We start from the raw sequence: 22,265 nt of genomic DNA on the forward strand, positions 1-22,265 counted from the left end.
AACTAGGTTGATTAATAATTGAAAATGCTTTCAGTGAATTTTTAGTGTTACAGGAACACAAAGATTTAGTTTGTAATGTCCTTTTAATTTCAAACCATCTACAGTAAAATGACTGCTTTATCATATCTTGTATTTATATTTGATCCAGTTAAAAAACTTTCTTAAAATTTATACCTCTTAACATACTGTCATTTTTTTCCTATAAGGTAGGTGTGGGAAGGTTTAAGAAGCCTTTCTTCCAGGGGCGCCTGGGTGGCTCAGTCGTTCCGTGTCTGCCTTCAGCTCAGGTCATGGTCCCAGGGTCCTGGGATCGAGCCCCGCATTGGGCTCCCTGCTCAGCGGGAAGCCTGCTTCTCTCTCTCCCACTCCCCTGCTTGTGTTCCCTCTCTCACTGTCTCTCTGTCAAAAAATAAATAAAATCTTTTTTTTTTTTAAAGAAGCTTTTCTTCCACTATATAGAGGAAATGCAAACAAACATCTGTCTCATAAGTGATTTTCACTGTTGGAGTCATGGCCTGTCATTACTATTTAAATTTATAGCACAATTCCTCTTAAAAAATGAAAATTACACACACGCAGGTATATATGCATATGTAGTTTAACTTAATTTGTTTTTAAATAAATATTTTGTTTTGGAAACTTAAGAAAGTCATGATTTAAGAGAACAGAAAACCCCAGAAGTACTTACTTTCCTAATATTTTTGTTTTGTTTTGTCCATTAGCTCCTCATCACTTTTCTTAAGAGTACTAGTTCTCAAAGTGTAGACAGTTGGGTCAGAAGTATCAGCATGACCTAGGTACTGATTAAAAATGTACCCTAGACCAATTGAATCAGAAACTCTGGGGTCCCAGCAAAAGGTCTGAGCAACCTATGGTTCGTTCCACAAGCCCTCCAAGTGATTGTGATGCTCTAAATTTTGAAAACTTTAGTTTTCTGGAGCGGGATTTCTCAACCTTAGCAGTATAGATATTTTGGAGTGGATAATTCTTTGGTGTTGGGGCAGTGGCAGGGAGGGAGCTACCTTATGCATTGTGGGGTGTTTGGCAGCATTCCTGGTCTTTCTATCCACTCAATAGATGCCAGTAGCACACCGCTCCGCACTCTCTATCAAGACATTAAAAAAATATCTCAGACATTGCAAAATATCCCCCCAGGGACAAAATTGACCCATTTGAGAACCACTGCTCTAGAGAGAAGTGATAATAGAGTTAATGGATAATACAGCTTCTCCTCTAGAGTAGCAGTGACCACTAATTGGATACCCAGTTTCTGTGCTTGGCACTTTACATGAATTATCGTTGTCATCAGAGCAGCCTTGCAACATATGTTTGAAGGTCTGTTGGCTGGGCCAGCCCACTTAGGAGGTTTCTCATCTGTTTCGCCGGCACAACCCTTGAGCTTGGATGTTCGATTGTTACAGGGACTCATTTAGGGTGTATTTGGAACAAAGGGGGTTTGGCATATAAATGAATTAGAGTTATTTTAACCAGCTAACCCTTCTTATCTGGAAACCTAGCCATGTGAACTTCTTATTGTAGCACTTAGCCATAATTATTTCTGGATGGCAATTATTTTATATTTGCTGTAGTGACTATTAAATGACGAATGAATCAATAGCATGCTGTCATTTCAGTGAGACTAACTGTGCTTACATTTTTCAAGTAACATGTGTCTTCTATATTTTTCCTTTTCCCTCTTTTGCTTCCTTCCGTCTCCCTCTCCAGCTCTCTGTGAGGCACTTGATGTAGTTCTGCATATCTTAGCACTTCTTTCCCTTTCTCTTACCTCTCATTTAATTTGACCTAATCTCCAACCCATTCCTTCATTATCTTTTTAGGGTCTGAATGGCCAGATATTTACATTTTAGTTGAACAATTTGTAATTAATGCCGTCCAATGTGTTACCTATTCCCAGATACCTCTTTCATGCACTTTTTAACAAAGACCTAGAAATTATTTTATTGAAGATTTCAGAGTTTGAAGCCCCTTCTCCCCCACACTCCTACCCCCATCCCTATGACATTCTGTTTACTCCGTCTCTGCCTGTGCAGACCAATTTTGATTAGTGGCTGTGGTAGTGAGTTTTGGATGTCAGAATTCTGTGCATTAATGATTTAGTCCTTTCTTGAACCAAAGAAGTGAGTATGGCTCTATAGCAGTGCTAATTTCTTATTATTCATGGCATGTCTCTTCTCTTTTATCACTTTAGAAACTGTAAAAGATTCAGAAATTCTTCTATGTGAAAATCACATTTAAATACTATTAAACTATGCCAGTGTTTTGATTAGCATTCAGAGAGTTGCAAGATTTTAACCCAAAACTAGAAAAGAAATCGCTTATAAAAAACCGAGTGCAAAATAAATTTTTTCATCTAAGATGCAGTGTGTTCAGTCACGTCTTGATTATTATCTTCAAAGTGGCTTTCTACCTAAGAAGCATTACTTGCCACAGGGTCCCTTTAGGATCCAAGCTATCCTTTTTTTGATATCGTTTCTTTTTTCTTTCCCAGTGGAGATATCAATAAAATATCCCCAACAGCATTTTTAATTGCGGTTAATTTCACAAAAGATTTAGGCAAAAAGACTTCATTTTAAATTACTATAAGCCACACTGAAAGCTAAACGTCCAAGATTTTGTGGCTCTTTTTCTTAAGCTAGCTTCTTGGTTTTGAATATACTACTTGGGTTTTTTTCCTACAGGTATTATGGTATTAACCTGCATTGACTTTCCAGGTATTTGAAGGTGAAATTACTTTTATGTAGGATTGTAAAACTCTATGAAAGCATCTTTTACATATTTTTTGCAAGATAAAAAGTATTGATATTTGTCCACGGAAAATAAAAGGAAGGGATGGAAGAGAGGACAGTCAGTGGAAATCTAATATCTAGGAAGTAGGAGGAGAAAGAAGACCATTCCATAGCCTTATTGAGTTAAAGGGAAAGGCTTTACATTTAGAAATTTTGTTACCAATATGTTTATAATAACTTATTTTTAGGTGTTATTACACTAAAAAGAATACTCTGTGGGATTTAGATATTTGATTTATAAATCAGTAAGTTGAGAAACACTGGTAGAATAATTTCGGGTATTAGTAATATTCTCAGTTTGACCCTTAGGATTCTTAGAAATTCTGATTAAATTTTTTTGCCTTGTAGGATACATTGTGTATATCACTTACCACTAAAAGCTACTGAATACATTTAAAATAATACTATTTAGTCCAAAATAAACTCATTATAGGAAATAATAAAATGTAATACATAAAATGTTGGGTGGGCCCTATTTTTTGAGGTATGTATATAATTTTAAGAATCAACCTTGTTTTGGTAATGAGTTTAAATAAATTAATTTTGCAGTAAATGCCACCTGAATAATCCTTTTAGCTAAAAATTGAACTATGATTGAATTTTCCAGTTTCAGTCATCATTGTTGTCTTCTTTTGGGAGGTAGTTCCTAAGTGATGTTTTCCATTGGTTATCACAGTGCATCTCTCCTTGTTCTCATTGAAAAATTGTGCCTTAGATGAACGTGCTGAGGCAAATAGTATTTGTTTTTGCAGTACCCACTGCTAAGTGTTCAGTTTCGTCATCTGCAACTGTGAAAGGAGACAAGATTTGTTAAACTATTATACCTGACACTACCGTGAATTTTGAAGTCCAGAACTCTGGAGTTTTGAAAATATGAACATTCCATTCATTATTAGTTTCCCAGATTCCTGTTAATTATAGGTTATTGAACTGACTTGGAGTTTTACCAAGCAAGCAGTGTTTTTATTCATAGAAATAAAATTGAAAGTTTCCCATAATATGGTATTGCGGTATTGTATCCCTGATACAACTGGCCCGATGATGTCAGGTAAATAATTTACCTGCTTTGAACCTCTGTTTCCTCCTGTGTAAAATGAGGATAACTATCCAGTAAGTTGCTGTGAAAATCAAACAATATGAAACCCATATAGGGTTTTAAAAATAGCTAAATTCTGTACAAATATGTTATTACTAATAAAACCCAGCTCCGAGGTTTTACTATAATCAGAACCCACAACTTTTCACTCTAGCTTCACTTCAGTGTATTTGTTTAATACCACTTCGTTACCAGCCTTACTTCTAACATGCTTTTTACTTAAGCATCTATCACTTGGTTATCTGCCATTTGAAGAGATGGGGGTGGGGTGGAGAGGCCTTGAACCATTAAGCACTCACTGCCAGTGCAAGATAAAAGACAAATCATACCGATTAGAAATTGTGATAATTTTATGTATGTCAGTCTGGCTTCTCCAGCTACATATTAAGTGAAGGAAAGAACCTATTGTGTACTTGTTTTATTTTGTTTTAATTTAAAATTCTCTACAGCTCCCAGTACTTAATTAGGTACATAAAACGGAGCAGATAGTTTGATAGATTTAACTCTATGCAGATCCTACAAAGTAAAAAGTTGCTTGAGCACACCATTCCTTCTGTCAACTGTTTTACCCTTTCTTTCCTCTTCCTTCCCTAAAATTAAACTGGAGATTCATAGTATGAACCATTTGCAATGGGGAACTTTTTTAAAGGGAGATATTTTTCATGTACTTACCATGGAGAGGTTAGATGGATTTGAAATAGAAGAGAATTTATCAGGAATTATATTACATTTACTAAAGTCTTGTGATGTCCTAGGCCTGGATATTTTTATATGTGTTGTCTCAGTAATTTATCACGTGAATTAAACATTATCAACTTTGAAAACAAGGAAGTGAGCTCACAGAGCTAGTAAGAGATGGGACAAGGATTTGAACTTAGATCTCTGATTTTAAAATGGTTGTGTTTGGGGCGCCTGGGTGGCTCAGTCGTTAAGCATCTGCCTTCGGCTCAGGTCATGATCCCAGGGTCCTGGGATCGAGCCCCGCATGGGGCTCCCTGCTCGGCAGAAGCCTGCTTCTCTCTCTCCCACTACTCCTGCTTGTGTTGCCTCTCTCGCTGTGTCTCTTTCTGTCAAATAAATAAATTAAATCTTTAAAAAAAAAATGGTTGTGTTTTCCATTACATCTGGGGGTTATTAACTCTGGCTACATATTAGAATCATCTGGAAGTTTCTTAAAAAGTACAGTTGCCAGGGCATCTGAAGTAATTGGTCTGGAGTGGGTCCCTGACGTTTGTCTTTTTGTAAACTCTTCAGGTGATCCAAGTGAGCAGCTAAAGCTGAGGAATGTTGCACTGCACATGGTGTCTCCTGACCACTGGTGCCTCCCCCATTCTCCCCCCTGCCCTGTTTCTAAAGCTTTCGTTATTTGTCAGTATTAATGGGATTTTCTCATCAAAAGCATGCAAGGTTTGTATTAGAATAAAGACAGAATATCCTGCATAGTAAACATTGCAAAGATACAGTGACTATAATGGACTTTTTTTTCTTTCAAAAATTAAAATAGATTTTTGTTTTTGTCTTAGAATTCTGGTGGGCTCTCTGAAGTGCAAATGAGCTTGATTACTTGTTGAATTTGTTTCTGGCCCTCTGACTTTTAGGAAAGTAATAAACTGTAATTTAGTCTTAAGAGGAAAAACATTTTCTCAATTTATAGTAGCTTTGAAAGGTAATAAATCAGATTACTGGTTATAAATCTATAGGTGATTTACACAGGGAAGCATTTAGTTAATTAGTCTTGGTCTACCACGGTGCTACAGCTCTGTAAATCTCTATTTGGGAAACAAGCTACTTTAAAGATTGTCTTTTAGATTAAATGAAGACTTAATTATAATTGAAGATCATTCTCTCTTTTTTTTTAATTTTAACATGAGCACATAGAATAGTTGTTTTTTTAGCATCATGACATTTTTTAATTTTGAGGCCCTTTTATGTAATTACTGGCCCAATTTGAAATAAACTTTTCTTAATTGGCTGGGATACAGTTATTGAATTCTGTCTACGTAAAAATAAAGTCAATTACTGGGATTGACTGTTGGAATACATTAGAGATGTTATAACTTGCAGTTATGGTTTATTGTGATGTTGAAATTAAAATTTACAGTCTGCTTTTTCAAATTCCAGGTAAGATTAGTTTTCTTTAAGTTTCCAGCAATGTTTTTTAAACCATTTATGAAGTAACCAGTTTTTACTGGCTCTGTTTGTAGACCTGTGTTGTAAAGTATAACAGTTTTGAACCTCTCATCTTCCCAGATCAACAAGAAACCTCATTTTTTTTTTCCCACCATGCTTATCCCCTCTCTTGTAATATTTTAAGACATGTTAGGAGAGGGAGGGGTTGAGAAGGAATTGTTATTAGATCTTAAAGATAGTAGAGGTAGAACTCAGATGAGCCTGCCAAGACTTGAGGACTCAGATGTTGACCTAGGTGTTCTTGGGCCACCATTCCTGCCCCCACCACCATTTCACCATTTCATTTCCCCATTTCTGGAGATTAATGCAATCGAAATTGATGGAAGGTAAATGTAACTATATTGTTTCCACAGCATGAGAGGATAGGGTTTATATGGTAATTGAAATGGTTGGAGGAAGCAGAAGGGGATACGCTGGATTGTATTATGGCTCTCAGTCTTCCCACCTGGTTAACAAAGGCCACTCAGTTGCATAACTCCAGGAGGCAGCATTCACACAGAATTTGATGTGAGTGGTGCAAGCTCTCTGGCCCTGAGCCAGACTGAACGCTCCAGCAGTCTTGTGATGATGAGGTTTTGGCAGAACCACTTTCCCATACTGGTTTTGACAGTTCACTACCTTGTTGCTGAATCTGGAAGCTCAGTGTCTTCTTTTGTTGACTCTGAGGCAGCCTAAGATCACTTATGTAATTCTTACTTTGTGCCAGACACTGTTGTATTTTGCATGTATTAACTAATTTATTTCTTCCAATGACTTTATGAATATGTACTATTAATATCTTCATTTTACAGGCAGTTCCATTTATAGGAAATTGGGACACAAAGTTTAAAAGTCTATTGCTCAAACTCCGGCGGCTATTAAATGGCAAAGCTAGGAAGCAGACCAAGGCAGTGTCGCTCCAGAGTGTCTGTTTTTCCCACCATACCATGCTACGTTTGGAATTCCTTCTTTTTGTTCTGCATTTCCCTAAACCAGTCAGTCATATCGTTATTTAGTCGCTTAAACATTGATTGAGCATCTACTTTGTGCCAGGGACTTTCTAGGACTGAAGACAAAGGCCTTGCCCTCATGGAACTATATCTAGTTGGGGGAGAGCGACAAGAAATAATTAGACACGTGAGTTGGGTAATTTCAAAATTCAATTTCAAAAATGTCTAGATAGAAAATAGAACAATGCCTCACTTTGAATTGATGGGATCTTCTCTGAGGAGGTGGTGCTACTTCTATTGGGACTTGAATGATCAGAAAGCAGCAGCTTTGTGAAGATAAGAAAAGTGAGGATTCCAAGCTATGATATGGGAACAAGTTTGGTGTTTTCTAGGGACAGAAACGAAAAATCATATGACTTGGAGCTTAGTAAGTAAACAGATTGATGGGCAGTGAGATCTCAGAGGACTTCAGGAGCACCTGCGTTTCCAGACGGTGAGAGGGAAAGACATTTTGGTTGTTCATATGCAGTTCGGGCAGGGAGCAGTCCTCCCCCGTTGCAGGCAATAAGGAAGTGAGTGCAGTGGATTTTTAAGTAATGATTCTAGTACTTCTAAAACCATATTGTTAAAGTACATCACAGAGCATTATTCCTTATGGCCCATTAGAAACATGTGTGGAAAATCACTCATTAATGATACAATTTGATTTACGTTTTATAAGACCATTCTGAATGTTCTGAGCAGGGATACAAGTGGAAGGACAGAGTCCAATTAGGTTGTCTCCGTGGTTCCGTGAAAGCTGACAGTGCTTTTGAAGAGTTGTGGCAGTGAATACAGAGAGAATAAATTATACCCTAAATATGTATTTATATTGATTACTTTCCTTAATGTTGGTTTTCCAGATGGTAGCACTTCTATTGTAGGGCAAAGGAGTAAATGTCATCGCTCAGTTTATTATGAGACAATTGGTAGCCCACATTGAAATTTTCCTGAGATCCAGGTTTTATTACTCTTTTGATTCATTCAAACAACAAATTCCCCAGAGGACAATCCTCCTGCCAAGATGAATGTTTATGTTCGGGATGAGCCTTCTTCAGGAGTAACACTCCTCTCAGCCAGCCCTCTGGTCTTGCCTTCTTCTACCTTCATGATGAATTCTCAGGGGCCCTGAAGCTTTCCCAAGGCTTCTTTGCTTTGGTTAGGGCCTCCCCCACTGATATAGCTCAGTAACTTTAAACCTCAAAGAGAAGGGCTCATAGAAACACGTGGGTGTAGTTTGTTGAGCAGCATCCAAGCACCAGTGGATGTGTTGCCACAGAGAGAATGCTCCCTGCCATGGTTCAGCTAAACACCCTATTAACCTAGGATTCTCTTAATTTGACTTGACTTAGAAGGCAAATGAGTTTGAAGATACAGGTCGCCTATTTAACGCACCTGTGTATGGCAACCTACCAAGTTACTCATTTTTTGTTTGTTTGTTTTGCTTTACAAAGATGTTTACATATTACATATGAAGAAATTAATTCAAATAGGTTTATATACTTTCTGTTACGTATTTTGAAAGCCTCTGGTCAAAACACTATATATATTACAAGGTCAATTGTAGTACTGATTCGAATAATACTGTTGATAAATGCAAAATTTTCTGAAGCTGTGATTTTCAACTATTTGCTTTTCTCTTCAAAGAAAAGCTTAAAGTCTATGTTTTATGTGCTGACACTGATTTGGGATGCTGTAAATATGTTTTTTTTTACATCACAGATGTTGAAAGACTAGGAAGTGGATAGAGCATGCATGTGGAGGCTGCCTCCTTTCCTATAGTTTGAGGGTGCCAGACAGCAATGCCACATTGCCGAACTGAAGCTAAATAGCAGTCCCTGTAGTCCCTTAGATGTCCTCCATGTCTCCTGGGGAGCTTTTAGACACATGTATTGTTTGTGACATTAGAATGTTAAAATTTATTTTGCCTTGAGTTTGCCACTCATAAAGCTTAAGTGAAAGAACAGATACATTGTTTAAAATTGCTGCTTTTTTCTTGCAGTTTTTTCCATGTGAGGAACAAAGAAAACTTTAAAAGCTTCTTCGGGAGATTCTGATTTTTAAAAATGTTTTTTTCCCGAATTTTTAAAAATTTCCAAGACCAATATAGAAGCTTAATTCAGCAATGAGAGAGAGAAGTTGGTGACCACCAGGATCTTGAGGAATTCTATTTTTAATATCTTTATTACAAAAATAGATTCACTTTCTATAAGGCAGTCCTTCAGTTGTGTGATTCTTAATTTTGTAGCCTTCCTAAATGAATAAGCTAAGTTTAAAAAACAGAAACCAAATTATTAGTCATATTGTTAATAGCTCTGGCAAGAAGGGTGTAAGTTATCTTCCCTTCTCCAGTTCTTTGAATAAACTAAGTGACCAATAGTTTTAATTTTCTCCTACTTAGTTGTTTTGTTTTAGATTTAGAACTAAGTTAATGTGAAAGTTCTTGAAATTGATGTATATTTACTTATAATTATAGTTTAAAAAATGAACAGCTAAAGACCATTATGCTTCTTTTACTTGTAGGTTGCTTTTATGACTGATAAATAATTTTTATGACTTAATTATAATAACTAATAGCATAGTTATATTCAAAGTATTGCTTGGTAACAAGTCAGTATGTTCTTGATTCATCAATATGTAGGAAGGTAGTAAGGCATCCTAACTCTAATTTTATTTTAGTTATTGACTAGGGGTTAGAAGAAATACTGATATTACAGAATTCAGTGTGAAAGAGTGGATTGGTTATACACTCAATCTCAGGACTGCTTTCCTCCTTCTACTTGTGTCTTTCTTGTTAATAACATTGACTTATAAAAGCTAGATTATTCTTGGCTGGAATGTCTTTAGTATTATTGAGGAAATACCTATTTTATGTAAGAACATAACAGTTTTATAAGAAGAGTGAAAGCTACTATTAATTAATACATATCTTTTATTATGTCTTTATTCCTTTTAAACATAGTTGTATCAGATTGGGTCTAGTCAGGAGGTAGAAATCACACAGAAGGTTAAACAGGGTAAATTCCATATGAAGAATTATTAACTCTGATGAAAGAGTGACTATAAGATATAAGAAAACTGCATATGGTACTCTAGGGCGAAGGGAGGAAAGTCACACTTATAAGAATCCTCTAGCCAAGACTGGATTTAGAACTTGTGGGAGGAGATATAGTTCAATCCACTGGATTAGTAGAGAAATTCACTCTTCTACCCAGACTGGAGCTGGTCTGCAGTCACTGGGCAGTCAGGACAACTGGAGTGCAGGCCACTAGCAACAAGTGGTCTGGGCATGCAGAGGGAGTGGCAGTTGTATGGGAAGTGGCAAGTAAGCCACCCTGTGGGCCTCCTGAGGAAATCAGGGACTGACAGGGTCTAGGGGTCTTCAGTGTGCCTATGCAAGCAGGAAGCTCTTTCTCCTTGCAGTGTCCTTTTAGCCCTCTACTGAGAAAGTTTAATGTGGTTGTAAGAATAGAAATGCTTCAGGGGCACCTCAGTGGCTCAGTTGGTTAAGCATCTGACTCTTGGTTTTGGCTCAGGTCCTGATGTCAGGGTCATGAGATTGAGCCCTGCGTTGATGGAGCCTGCTTAAGATCTTTCTCTCCCTCTGCTCCCCCCCACCCCCCCACTCACGCGTGTGGGCACCTGCACAGAAAGGAAAGGAATGCTTCAATTGTGTCTGTTAGGGCAGGACATATGTTAAAGGGTCATTTTGAAGCTTAGAGTCATTAAATGATAATGGGCACAATAATGTTCCTTTTTCCAGTTTATTTTTTTTTTTTGCCATATAGATATGTAAAAACTTTTGACTAATTGCCTTTCTGTACTTTTTATTGTTTGTGTTTGCTTTCCTTCTCACTGACGTTTTGGGTCAGATAATTCTTGGTTGTGGGGAACTGTCCTGTGCATTGTAGTATGTTTAGCAGCACCCCTGGCCTCTGCTCACAAGATACTAGTATCACATAAACAGTTGTGACAGCCAAAAATGTCTCCAGACCTACTGGTGAGCACAAGTCTCTCCTAGTTAAGAACCACTGTTGTTTATTAAAAAGTACTCTGTTAAAAACTATCTAGATTTCTCTTGTAATAAAGGTTTGCTTGTGGTTTTTAGCAAATGCTATTTTAATAAAAGAGGGTGTCTTAGATAATTATAAAGTTTTGTTTTTGGAACAGGTATTAGAAACTATTTAATTGAACTTCTTTATTTCATCTATAAGTGAATTAGTTTTCAATTGATTTGTTTCTAGTCACCTAGCTATTTAGTTGCATACCTAGGATTGGAACCCAAAATGTTTTCACAAAGAGGTTATATATGTAGTATTTTCTTGTTTGTTCTTTGCTTTAAGAGCATATGTTATGCATGAACTTTGGTAAGTGCTAGAAATTTGATGATGAGGCAGTGAGTAAAATTTCAGGTTATCATGAAGAATCATTTTTATTTAGCTGTCACACTCTTGCTTGATAGTTGATGATAGATACTTTTTAAAAAGCATTGAAAGAATATTCGATTCATATATGAAAGGACTGTGGTTAAAGGAGCTACTCTTAGCATTAAGATGAAGTTTTGTGGTTGCAACTGTTGAAACGGTTGTGGGCTTTGAATCAGAAGACTGAGAGTCTGGTCTTACTTCTTCATGAAACTCATAACAACCTAGGCCTTCATTGTCATCTGTGAAATTACATTAGACTACCTGGATTCTGAGTTACCTATCCTACCAGTTGCTGATACAGTATGAACTTCCAGATTGAAGTTGAAAATGAGAATAGAGAAGGCCTAGAGACTGTCACAGTCTTCTAGGACAGGGATAGAAGAAAAAAAAACAATTAAACTTTGTTCTTTTATATAATTATAGTGACCTAAACTGTATCAACACATTGGCTATAATTTGGATTGAGACGAGTCTAATAGTGGAGAATGTGCTTTAATACCAAGCTGATCTGAAATTCTGGTGCTATTCATGTGCTTTACAGAGATTTGACTCTGAGATAAATTTCTGAGTGTAAAAAGTAATTTTAAGGTAGGATTCTGGGTAAGTCAAAAAGGAGTTACTTAAAAAACAACAGTATAGGAAAAAATATTTGCCTAGATTTATCAGTAAGAGGCTTGTAGCCAGAATACATTAAAAAAAAAAAAATCTCACAACTCAACAGTAAAAAAGACAATCCACTTAGAAAGGGGACAAAGAATTTGATAGACATTTCTCCAAAATAAATATATAAATGGCCAGTAAACAAATGAAAAGATGTTCAGCATAATTACTCATTAGAGGAATATAAGTCAAAACCATAAGGAGAGAGGCGTGTGGGTGGTTCAGTCAGTTGGGCATCCAACTACTTTTGATTTCGGCTCAGGTCATGATCTCAGGGTCTTGAGTTGAGCCTCTCCTGGGGCTTCATGTTCAGCGCAGAGTCTGCTGGAGATTCTCTGCCCCTAGCCCCACTCTTGTGTGCTCGCTCGCTGTCTCTCAAATAAATATGTCTTTAAAAAAAAAAATGAGATAACATTTCAGACCCACTAGTGTGACTCTAATAAAAGGGTGGGGAGACACTTGGGTGGCACAGTCAGTGAAGCCGCCGACTCTTGATTTTTGGCTCAGGTCCTGATCTTGGGGTCCTGGGGTCAAGCCTCATGTTGATCTCTGTGCTTGGTGGGGAGTCTGCTTGAGGATTCTCCCCCTCTTTCTCTTTTCCTCCCCACCATGGCCCCCACTTGTGCATGCTCTTTCTTAAATAAGTAAATCTTAAAAAAAAAAAAAAAAGATATGCAATAACAAGCGTAGACATGGATGTGGACAAATTGGAACCCTTCATACATTGCTGGTGGGAATGTAAAGTGATGCAGCCTCTTTGGAAAACAGTTTGGCAGTTTCTGAAAACATAGTTACCATATGGCAGTTGAACAGATACCATATAAATCAGTATTTCCACTCCTAGGTTTATACCCAAGAAAATTGAAGATACACATCCAGTACAAAAGCTTATATGTGAATGTTTATAGTAGCATTATTCATAATGGCGAAAAAGTAGAAACAACCCAAATTTCCATGAACTGATGAATGGGTAAACAAAACGAAAAAATTTATCTCCATACAATGAAATATTATTTGTCCATAAAAATGAATGAAATCTGAGACATGCTACAACTTGAATGGACCTTGAAAACAAGCTAGGGGAAAAAAAAGCAGATACAAAAGTCACATACCGTATTCCATTTATACGAAATGTCTGGAATAAAGATTAGTGATTTCTAGGGGGATAGGAAGAGAGGAAAAGGTGGGTAACTATTAATGGGTATGGGTTTCTTTTTGGGAGGATGAAAATGTTCTGATACTAGATACTGCCAGTGGTTGTTCAGCTCTGAATATGCTAAAAAACACTGAGTTGTACACTTTAAAAGGGTGAATTTAAAAAGTAAAAGGGTGAATTTTATGATATGTGAATTATATCTGAGTAAAGTGGTTTTTTTTAAATTGAACCTGGAAAACTTAAAAAGGAGTTATTTAATCACTGAGATTAAGCTGCAATCAGCAGTTAATGCTTAAGTGTCAGTTCCACATTTCCTTCAAACCCTTTCCTGTAATTTTGTCTTTTTTACTGTTTAATGTTTATTGTGTTTGGTGTTTTGATTTTGTTTCTTTAAATAAGTTCTGGTTAAGATTTAGACAGTAGCAATAGGATAGGGAATCTAGACATTCAGCCCTATTTGGTTTTTTGCCTTGATGACACAAGTAGTCATCTGTTCAGGGTTTCTCTTATGAGATGAAATGTCTATGCAAATATCTAGGAAGAGGAAGCAATAATGTAGAAAAATTTATTTTATATTTTACTTTATGTTTAGTTATGGAAAGATAAGTTTAAAAAAATAATATATAAGGGGCACCTGGGTGGCTCAGTCATTAAGCATCTGCCTTCGGCTCAGGTCATGATCCCAGGGTCCTGGGATCGAACCCCACATCGGGCTCCCTGTTCGGTGGGAAGCCTGCTTCTCCCTCTCCCACTCCCTGCTTCTCCCTCTCCCACTCCCTGCTTGTGTTCCCTCTCTCGCTGTGTCTCTCTGTCAAATAAGTGAATAAAATCTTAAAAAAATAAAATATATATAAATGATGCTTTTCCAGAAACTTCTAAGAGGATGTTTAACAACTTTCATTTCTTCATGTGAGGTTTTAAATTATAATGTTCATTTTTAATAACAAATAATTTATCATTACAGACAGATTTGACCAGTTTTGGGCCATCAACCGGAAACTCATGGAATATCCTGCAGAAGAAAATGGATTTCGTTATATCCCTTTTAGAATATATCAGGTAGGAAGTAACATTTTTAACAATACCAACTTGTGAATGCCTCAGACATCTTACTTCTTGAAGTAGTATAGTCCAAAACTCTTTAAATTTGCATAGTAACTGAAGGGTATTTGTTAGGGCTTTCTTTCCAGAGCTTATCTTTTGGTGATAAACAAGTCAGAGACTACACTGAAATATTTGACTCATATTCAGTTGATCCTCATTATTTGCGGATTCTTTATTTGCAGATTTGCTTGCTTTCTAAAATTTATTTGTAAGCCAGAGTCAGTACTCAGCAGCGCTCTCATGGACATATGCAAAGCTACAGAAATTTGATTCACCCATATTCAGCAATGCCGTACCTTCTTGTTTCTGTTTTCCTGCTATAAACAAGTTTCTTTTCCCTGTTTAGTGCTATGCTTTTTACATTTTTGTGCTTTTTATTGATGATTTTGTTGTTTAAAATGGTTCCCAAGAGTAGTGCTGAAGTGCCATCTTTAAAAAGAAATGCACATATGGGACACCTGGGTCACTCTGTCGCTTGAACATCTGACTCTTGATTGGCTCAGGTCATGATCTCAGGGTTGTGAGATCAAGCCCTGGTCCCGCTTCGTGCTGAGCGTGGAGCCTGCTTAAGATTCTCTCTCTCCCTCACCCTCTGCATCCCCCCATGTGTGCGCTATCTCTCTCTTTCTCATAATAAATAAATTAGAAAGAAACACACATAAAACAAGGTTATGTATTGGTCAGTTGAAGAACATTTTGTGACCAGAAACACACAGTAACCCAACCCTATATTTGCTCCAGGAACAGTGGCTCAGCATTTGCTAATTCAGTGTTTGCAGTGACTTTGTAAAACGTAGCTACCACAAATGAGGGGAATTGATGTATTTGTTTTAAATGGTGAGTCTTTAGTGTTGTACAACAAAATAGGTAAGTAGAATCTCCTTATAGCACACTTTTATGCGGGTGAAGAAACTCCTGTTTCTGTAGAGTACTTTAAAATTTCTAGGTGCAGGGTGCCTGGGTGGCTCAGTCATTAAGTGTCTACCTTTGGCACAGATCATGATCCCAGGGTCCTGGGATCGAGCCCCGCATCAGGCTCCCTGCTCCACGGGAAGCCTGCTTCTCCCTCTCCCACTCCCCCTGCTTGTGTTCCCTCTCTAGCTGTGTCTCTCTCTGTCAAATAAATAAATAAAATCTTAAAATAAAATAAAATAAAATTTCTAGGTGCTTTGCATATAGCAAATACTTTGTAAATATTTGTTGAGTGAATGGTATTCCAGAAAGTAAGTTACCAACTATCTCCAGAGAAAAAGCAGTTGAGAATAGAAATTGGAAACATAATATTACAGGCATGGGCTCTAATCAAGCAGAACTTCCATTCAAACTCAGAGAGATGGTGTCATAAGTTCCCCTTGTAGCCATTTTCAGTGTCCCACAGTCTTTACTCATAGTGACTCTATAGTAATTTTTTTAAAATCTTTTTTTTTAAAGATTTTATTTATTTATTCAACAGAGAGAGAGCACAAGTAGGCAGAGCGGCAGGTAGAGGGAGAGGGAGAAGCAGGCTCCCTGCTGAGCAGGGAGCCCCACGTGGGACTTGATCCTGGGACCCTGGGATCATGACCTGAGCCAAAGGCAGCCGCTTAACGACTGAGCCACCCAGGGGCCCCAATTTTTTAAATCTTTTATAGAGGCATCAATCGTATAACTGTATTAAAGAGGAAAACTGTTTAATTAAAAGTAAGTAAACAAAAATCCCAGTATACTCAAAGAATGAAAAGTGTTTCTGATTTAAATAAGGTATCTTTTTATTGATTTCATTAACATAATGGTAGACTATTTTTAAGATTTTATATATATACACACACACACACACACACACATATATATATATTTTAGAGAGAGAGAGGAAGAGAGCACGAGCGGGGTGAGGGGCAGAGGGAGAAGCAGACTCCCTGCTGAGCAGGGAGCCAGACGCGGGGCTCGATCCTGGAACTCCAGGATCGTGACCCGAGCTGAAGACAGATACTTAACTGACTGAGCCACCCAGGCACCCCTAGATTATTTTTAAATCATGGATTCATAATATGTACAATAGAAATAAAATGAGAAAAATTCCTGTTGGAATAAGACCAGATGATCTAATTAGCCACACTTCTCTGCTTCCTTTTTTTAATTCCACAAGTCTTTGTTAATCACAGATATTATACAGTGGGTTTGGAAATACCACAGCTGATTTATTTATACATAGTCTTGTATTATGAAGAATCTGAGGCAATTAACACAAATAATGAGAAAACAAAATTTAAAGTCAGAGCTACGTATCATGAAACATCTGATGTAACTTACAAGAATTTATAATCACAAAATAGAAAAGAATTTAAAATCAAAACTACTGAAAATAAAAAACGGAAACTCAGCATGAAATTACATAAGCTGTGAATGAGTGAGATACTCAGATTTATTAAAATTGACCTGCAGATTTGACCCCAAGTATTCTTGTAGCCAGAGCAAGGGAGAAGAAATGTGGTAACATTTTTTTTTCATTATACATAAGGAGAAAACCTGCTAGGTTATTAGGGAAAGCTAAACTTCCTCAGGCATGGGAAGGCTAGGACTGAAAAGACTTTTAGGATTTTTTTTGGAAGAATGTGTTTATCAAATAAGAAGGAAAGTAACTGATGGAGCAAAGCATTTGGGGATCGGGATTAACAGTGAAGGTTAACCCAGCAGACGAGAGGTTTGCAGAGAACTGTTAAGGAATAGGAGGGGAAAAATTGTTGCTACTCATGTGGGAAAGCATCAGTCTTTCCTTGTAGCGAGTAATAAAGCCATCTGCTGAAAAGAGAGGGGTGCAACAGTTTTGGAAAACTGTTCTTTTTGACAGTGGGCAAATAGAATGGTTCCTATAGTTGCATAAAATGATGTGAGAAAGAAAGATGGCAGGAAGCCTAGTTGTATGAGAGAAGAAATATCTCACATTAGATGCCTCTGTACTGACCACCTAGGCATTCTGTAAGACAAACTTTTACAGAGCTAGATTCACTAGTGATATGCTTTTAGTTATTCCATAGAGAAAAGCCAAAATGGAGCCAGGTTTTATGGACTAAGTATAATACCTACAGTGAGTAGGATTCTTCATGTAGTCCATAAACCCCGTAGAGAGAGTCTACTTCTTCACCATCACTGATGTGGATATTGGTGGTTGAAGTACGTATTAAAAACAATAACAGGTTATAGAATTTCAGAGTAGTCCTTAAGTTTTCTGAGTGGATTTTAAAAATAAAAAATTTTTTTTTCTAAGTAAGCTCTATGCCCATTGTGACGCTTGAACTCGTGACCTTGAGGTCAAGAGTTGCATGTTCTACTGACTGAGCCAGCCAGGCGCCCCTCAGAAATGGTTTTTAAGCAGCAGCCCACTTTAGGGCCAAGCTTAGAGGGGGAGGTTGGGTGCGGACAAGCAGGATTGGCTCAGCTGGCTTGACCCCACTCCTCCTGGGGCTTGACAGTTTGAAAGTCACCCTCTCAATCTAGACCGATGCAGGCACTTTGCCCAAGTTAGATAGGTCTTGATATAGCCTGCATCCAGAATGCAATAATACCCTCAAAATGCTAGTGGTATCTTTGAAGGCAAGGCTGTATTAAAGAAAAAAAAAATCTAGTGGGATTTAGCACAGTCTTTCATATACTGTGAGTACTTCATAATTACTTAATTTGAAGTATTAAATTAATAGGGTATGAAAAACCAAAGATCCAAAAAAAAAAAAAAAGTCACCGAAGATCATATAATGTGAAAGCTTAAAAATAGACTTTATAGTTAAATAATCCCAAACTGAGGGGTTGGGGGGATGGGTTAGCCCGGTGATGGGTATCAAGGAGGGCACGTACTGCATGGAACACTGGCTAATATACAAAAACAATGGATCGTGGATCACGACATCAAAAACTAATGATGTATTGTATGGTGACTAACATAACATAATAAAATAAAACAAAAAAAATAATCCCAAACTGAAAAAGCTAGCAGTTTTCCTTGGATTTAAATGTATGGTGACTTTAAAGGTTAGTGCTACTGTAGTAGTTAAGAAAACAAAACACTTTTAAAATTAACCAAGGGGCACCTGGGTGGCTCAGTCGGTTAAGCGTCTTGACTCTTGATTTTAGCTCAGGTCGTGATCCCAGGGTCCTGGGATCCAGCCCTGTTTCTTGGGCTCCATTCTTAGCAGGGAGTCTGCTCTAGATTCTCTCTCTCCCTCTCCCTCTACCCCCCCCCACCATGCATGTGTGTTCTCTTTTTCTCTCTCTCAAATAAATAAATCTTGAAAAAAATAAAATTAACTAAAATGAAGGGAGAAGAGCAGAAGAAAGTGAAAAAGAGCTAGAAGTGTTGGAAGGGTTGAAAAAGCAGTGCACGATAGTGTCAATGTCACAATTTTGTTTTATTCACTTAGTAGAAAATTGTTTTGACCTTTTTCTGCTTCTGTTTCCTAGTTCAACAGTTTGTGACTACATGTAAACTTCATTGAGCTCAGAAGGTTGGAAAATTTTGGAGACAAAGGCTAAAGCACTTGTCCTTGAAAAAAAAGTTGTGTTTCCTAGAAAGAGCACTGAACTAGAAGGGCGGGCCTCCACAACTCTGTGGGAGGTCTGACACTGACAAGCTGTGCATCCACAGCAAGTTACTCAGACTGGCTGGGCCTTTGTTTCCTCATCCATAAAATGAAAGGGGCATGACTGAGTGAATTCATATATCTGGTTAAAGTTTTTCTTCAAAGAAGCCATATTACAGGTTTATATAATTCTATCAGTGACACTCTTATTTTTTTAAACTCCTGACTTCAGAGCAAATGTATTGTTTTTACAACAAAACATTTCCTTTACAGTGCTTTATGACTTTTAATCACTTCTAAAAATGAAGGTGGTTTATCTTTTTCATGAAGACAGGGTAATTGTTTTGTTCATGCTGTCTGTCCAGGGTCTAGAAAAGAGCCTGACATGTAATAGGCATTTGTGAGTATTTGTTAATTCATTAAATCATTCCATCTGTCATCAGTAGTTGATTTGGAGCTATTCTGTTGTACCATGAGTTCCATAGTAAAGTACTATAATACATTCCCGGATCCTAGCAAAATAGCTTATTTGTGCAATAAAATATAACACAAACTCTAAAGACATTCCCCAAAGAGGAATTTCAAAACTTTTCTGAACTATATACCTCCTAGTACTTACTTGGATAGGCAGGTTCTGGCATATATACTTTACTATGGTTTTTATACTGTGAATATTTTAAGCTCCTATAGGGAAAGTATATTATACTATCGTTACTTATTGTGTAGGGGTTATTATTGTTAGAATCATGGTGCAGATGTACAGATGTACAGATGTACAGAGTGGAGGTGTTCTTTAATATTTATCATTATGTTCAGGGAAAAATTGTCAGATGTATTCATACCTCTCATTGTGGTACCACAACAGAGAAGGATTTAGAGAGAGAATGTGAGGGGGGAGGGAAAAGGAAGAGAATGTGTGTGTGAGAGAGAAAAAATGGTTTTATAAAGTTCTATAATTAGATTGAAAGTGGGAAGCTAGAGAATTCTTAAAATGTGCTTGACAAAACATGGCTGCCAGGTGGGGACTCTGTTAGGAAAGAGCTTGCTGCCTGATCTTTCCTGTGCCAAGAAGTTGGTAGTTTTTCCTCAAACAGGAGGAGCCAACTTTCCTGTTAGCTTTATGCCTTTCCAGCTAGGTTCTTACTTGAATTTGATTAAAATTTTAGGAGTAAGGTATATAAGTGAATATAAAAATTTAGGAGTTTTAGTTTTTGCCTATTTCCTTTCTTTTGCCATTCTTGGCTTTTTCCATTTCTCTGTTTTGTATTTTTGAATCTTCATTCATGCCTTGACCAAAGAAAGATGGACTCTGCTTTGTTTTCTTATAATTATATGGTCTAAAGGGTAATGCACATGGTTTCTGTTGCTGACTCCTTTATAGCAGATTCGTTTGTATGGTTAATATATTCCATTCAGTGTAGCTTTTACTTATGCAATATTTTGATGAATCTGAACCTTTCATTTCTTGAACATACTAGATATAAATCTCTGTGCTATTTGAGACCTTAAATTAATAATAAATTTAAGCAGAACCTGAAAATCTAGGTCTGTTAAGATAAATGAAAGACACCACTTTTACTAAAATATTTTTCTTTGCAGAATCATAATAAAATTCCTGTGTAGCAAGGGGTATGAAAAGGAAGGGGCACTGAGCATCCTTGAGTCAGGCCCACTACATCTTTTGAAGCCTCGGAACCATGATATGAAGTAGGGATCATTGTCTGATTTTACCTGTGAGGAGGCTGAAGCTGTGGGATTTTAAGTTATTGACTCAGGAGCACACAAATGAAATATGAAAGAACCAGAAATCAGACCTAGGTGAGACTTAAAAAGTATAATTAAGTTTACAGAATTTTCAGGACATACTTATCAAGTGAAGTCCACCTTGACCAAATAAATTGATAGAAACCTAGAAGACCTCTAACTGGCAAGACTCTCTAAAGGCTGCCTTGTGTTCAGATTGTTGGAAAACTTCAGTTGTTTTTCATCTGTAGTTTGTATGGGCTCAAAATGACTATAATCTAGTGACAGACTTTTTAGTGGTACAAGTAAAATAGGTACAAAAGTAGTCTAGAGATCAATTATAGACCAAAATGTGTCATTTCTGTCATTTACATAACAGTTTAGTTTGGTGTATGGGTTTCGGGTCTGTGTTCCTGAAATCCAGGTGCTTCATATTAGCTGGTATTCTAGAGATGAGGTTGATGGCAGAGAGTGTTTCAGAAATGTAACCTAAATGTTATTTAGAATAGCACATGTAAACAGATGGTGGTTAATGAGGATATCTGTTAAAAAGATTTGTAAAGTGACCGTGAAGTCCTCAGGCATTGGTATTTAGGTTGTAGAGTGAAAATTGGACCCATTTTATTGTGTCTTTCAAGAAGCAATGGATTCATAAATGTTATGCTGCCAGTATACTTCGTGGAAGAAAAGTTTATTTTATTCATTCATTCATTCAACTAGTTCATTGACTCATAGATATTTGCATCCCATGCTCTGCTATGTATGGGAGATACAAATGTTGATTAATATTATACATCACCCTTTATATAGAGCTTGTAGTTCAAAGGTGGAAAGAAACTAATCAAGTAAGTATACAAACAAATGTAAAATCACCAGAATGAATGATTGGTGCTGTGAAGCAGAGGTATATAATACAACAGAAGCCTAAATCCTCTAAGGAGAATTTGATCTAGTTTGGGAGGGCAAAGAAGGCTTTGTTAATGAAGTATAATGTCTCTTGAAGAGTTGATGGATGGGTGGAATTAAGGAAGGCAAAGAGTGATGAGAAGAGCTTTGTAGGCAGAGGGGACATAGTAAGTCTTGAGCCCAGAGTTGGGGGAAAATAAGGTTGCAAATGAAAGGGTTAGACCATATTAAGTTTTCTTTTTATCCTCTTAAGATTTTTAATAATCTGAATGTCCGTTCGTATTTATTCAATAAAGATTACTTAATCATCTACTTTGTTCTGTATGTTATTCTAGAGGTTATAAATAAATTCAGAGAATCCTCTTAGAAACAACCTAACGGTATTAGTTTTAGTTTGAAGCTGATAAATAGTACTTGTTTTCTAAGAAAGTTAACATGATTCTTAGTTGTTTTTGGAAGTTGTTTATCAGTTAAATGATGTCAGAGATTAACTTGGCACTTCCTAGACTGAAGAAGGAGTCAGAATTTTAGATTGTTTTCAGAAATGCTGATTTATGAATTTTGAAAAGTTAGAACAATAGAAATGTGTGGCAAATCATGGTGGTGTTTGTTAGGGTTCCTCCTCCTCCAGGGTTGTGGCAGTTTGGGTGAGAAATTG

General features: G+C 37.0%; 1 protein-coding gene across 3 annotated transcripts in view; it reads left to right on the top strand.

The window, feature by feature from the left end:
* Window positions 1–22,265, top strand: part of ATG5 (autophagy related 5) — a 122,553-nt gene that overhangs the window by 56,084 nt on the left and 44,204 nt on the right. For 2 of the 3 annotated variants that reach the window (XM_027603294.1, XM_027603295.1), the window contains one exon: window positions 14,269–14,363. In XM_027603294.1, coding sequence (XP_027459095.1) covers window positions 14,269–14,363 — 95 coding nt within the window. The remainder of the gene's footprint in view (window positions 1–14,268; window positions 14,364–22,265) is intronic. The other variant, XM_027603296.1, reaches the window with a different exon arrangement.

Source organism: Zalophus californianus, chromosome 7, assembly GCF_009762305.2.
Source record: "Zalophus californianus isolate mZalCal1 chromosome 7, mZalCal1.pri.v2, whole genome shotgun sequence".
Lineage (NCBI taxonomy): Eukaryota > Metazoa > Chordata > Mammalia > Carnivora > Otariidae > Zalophus > Zalophus californianus.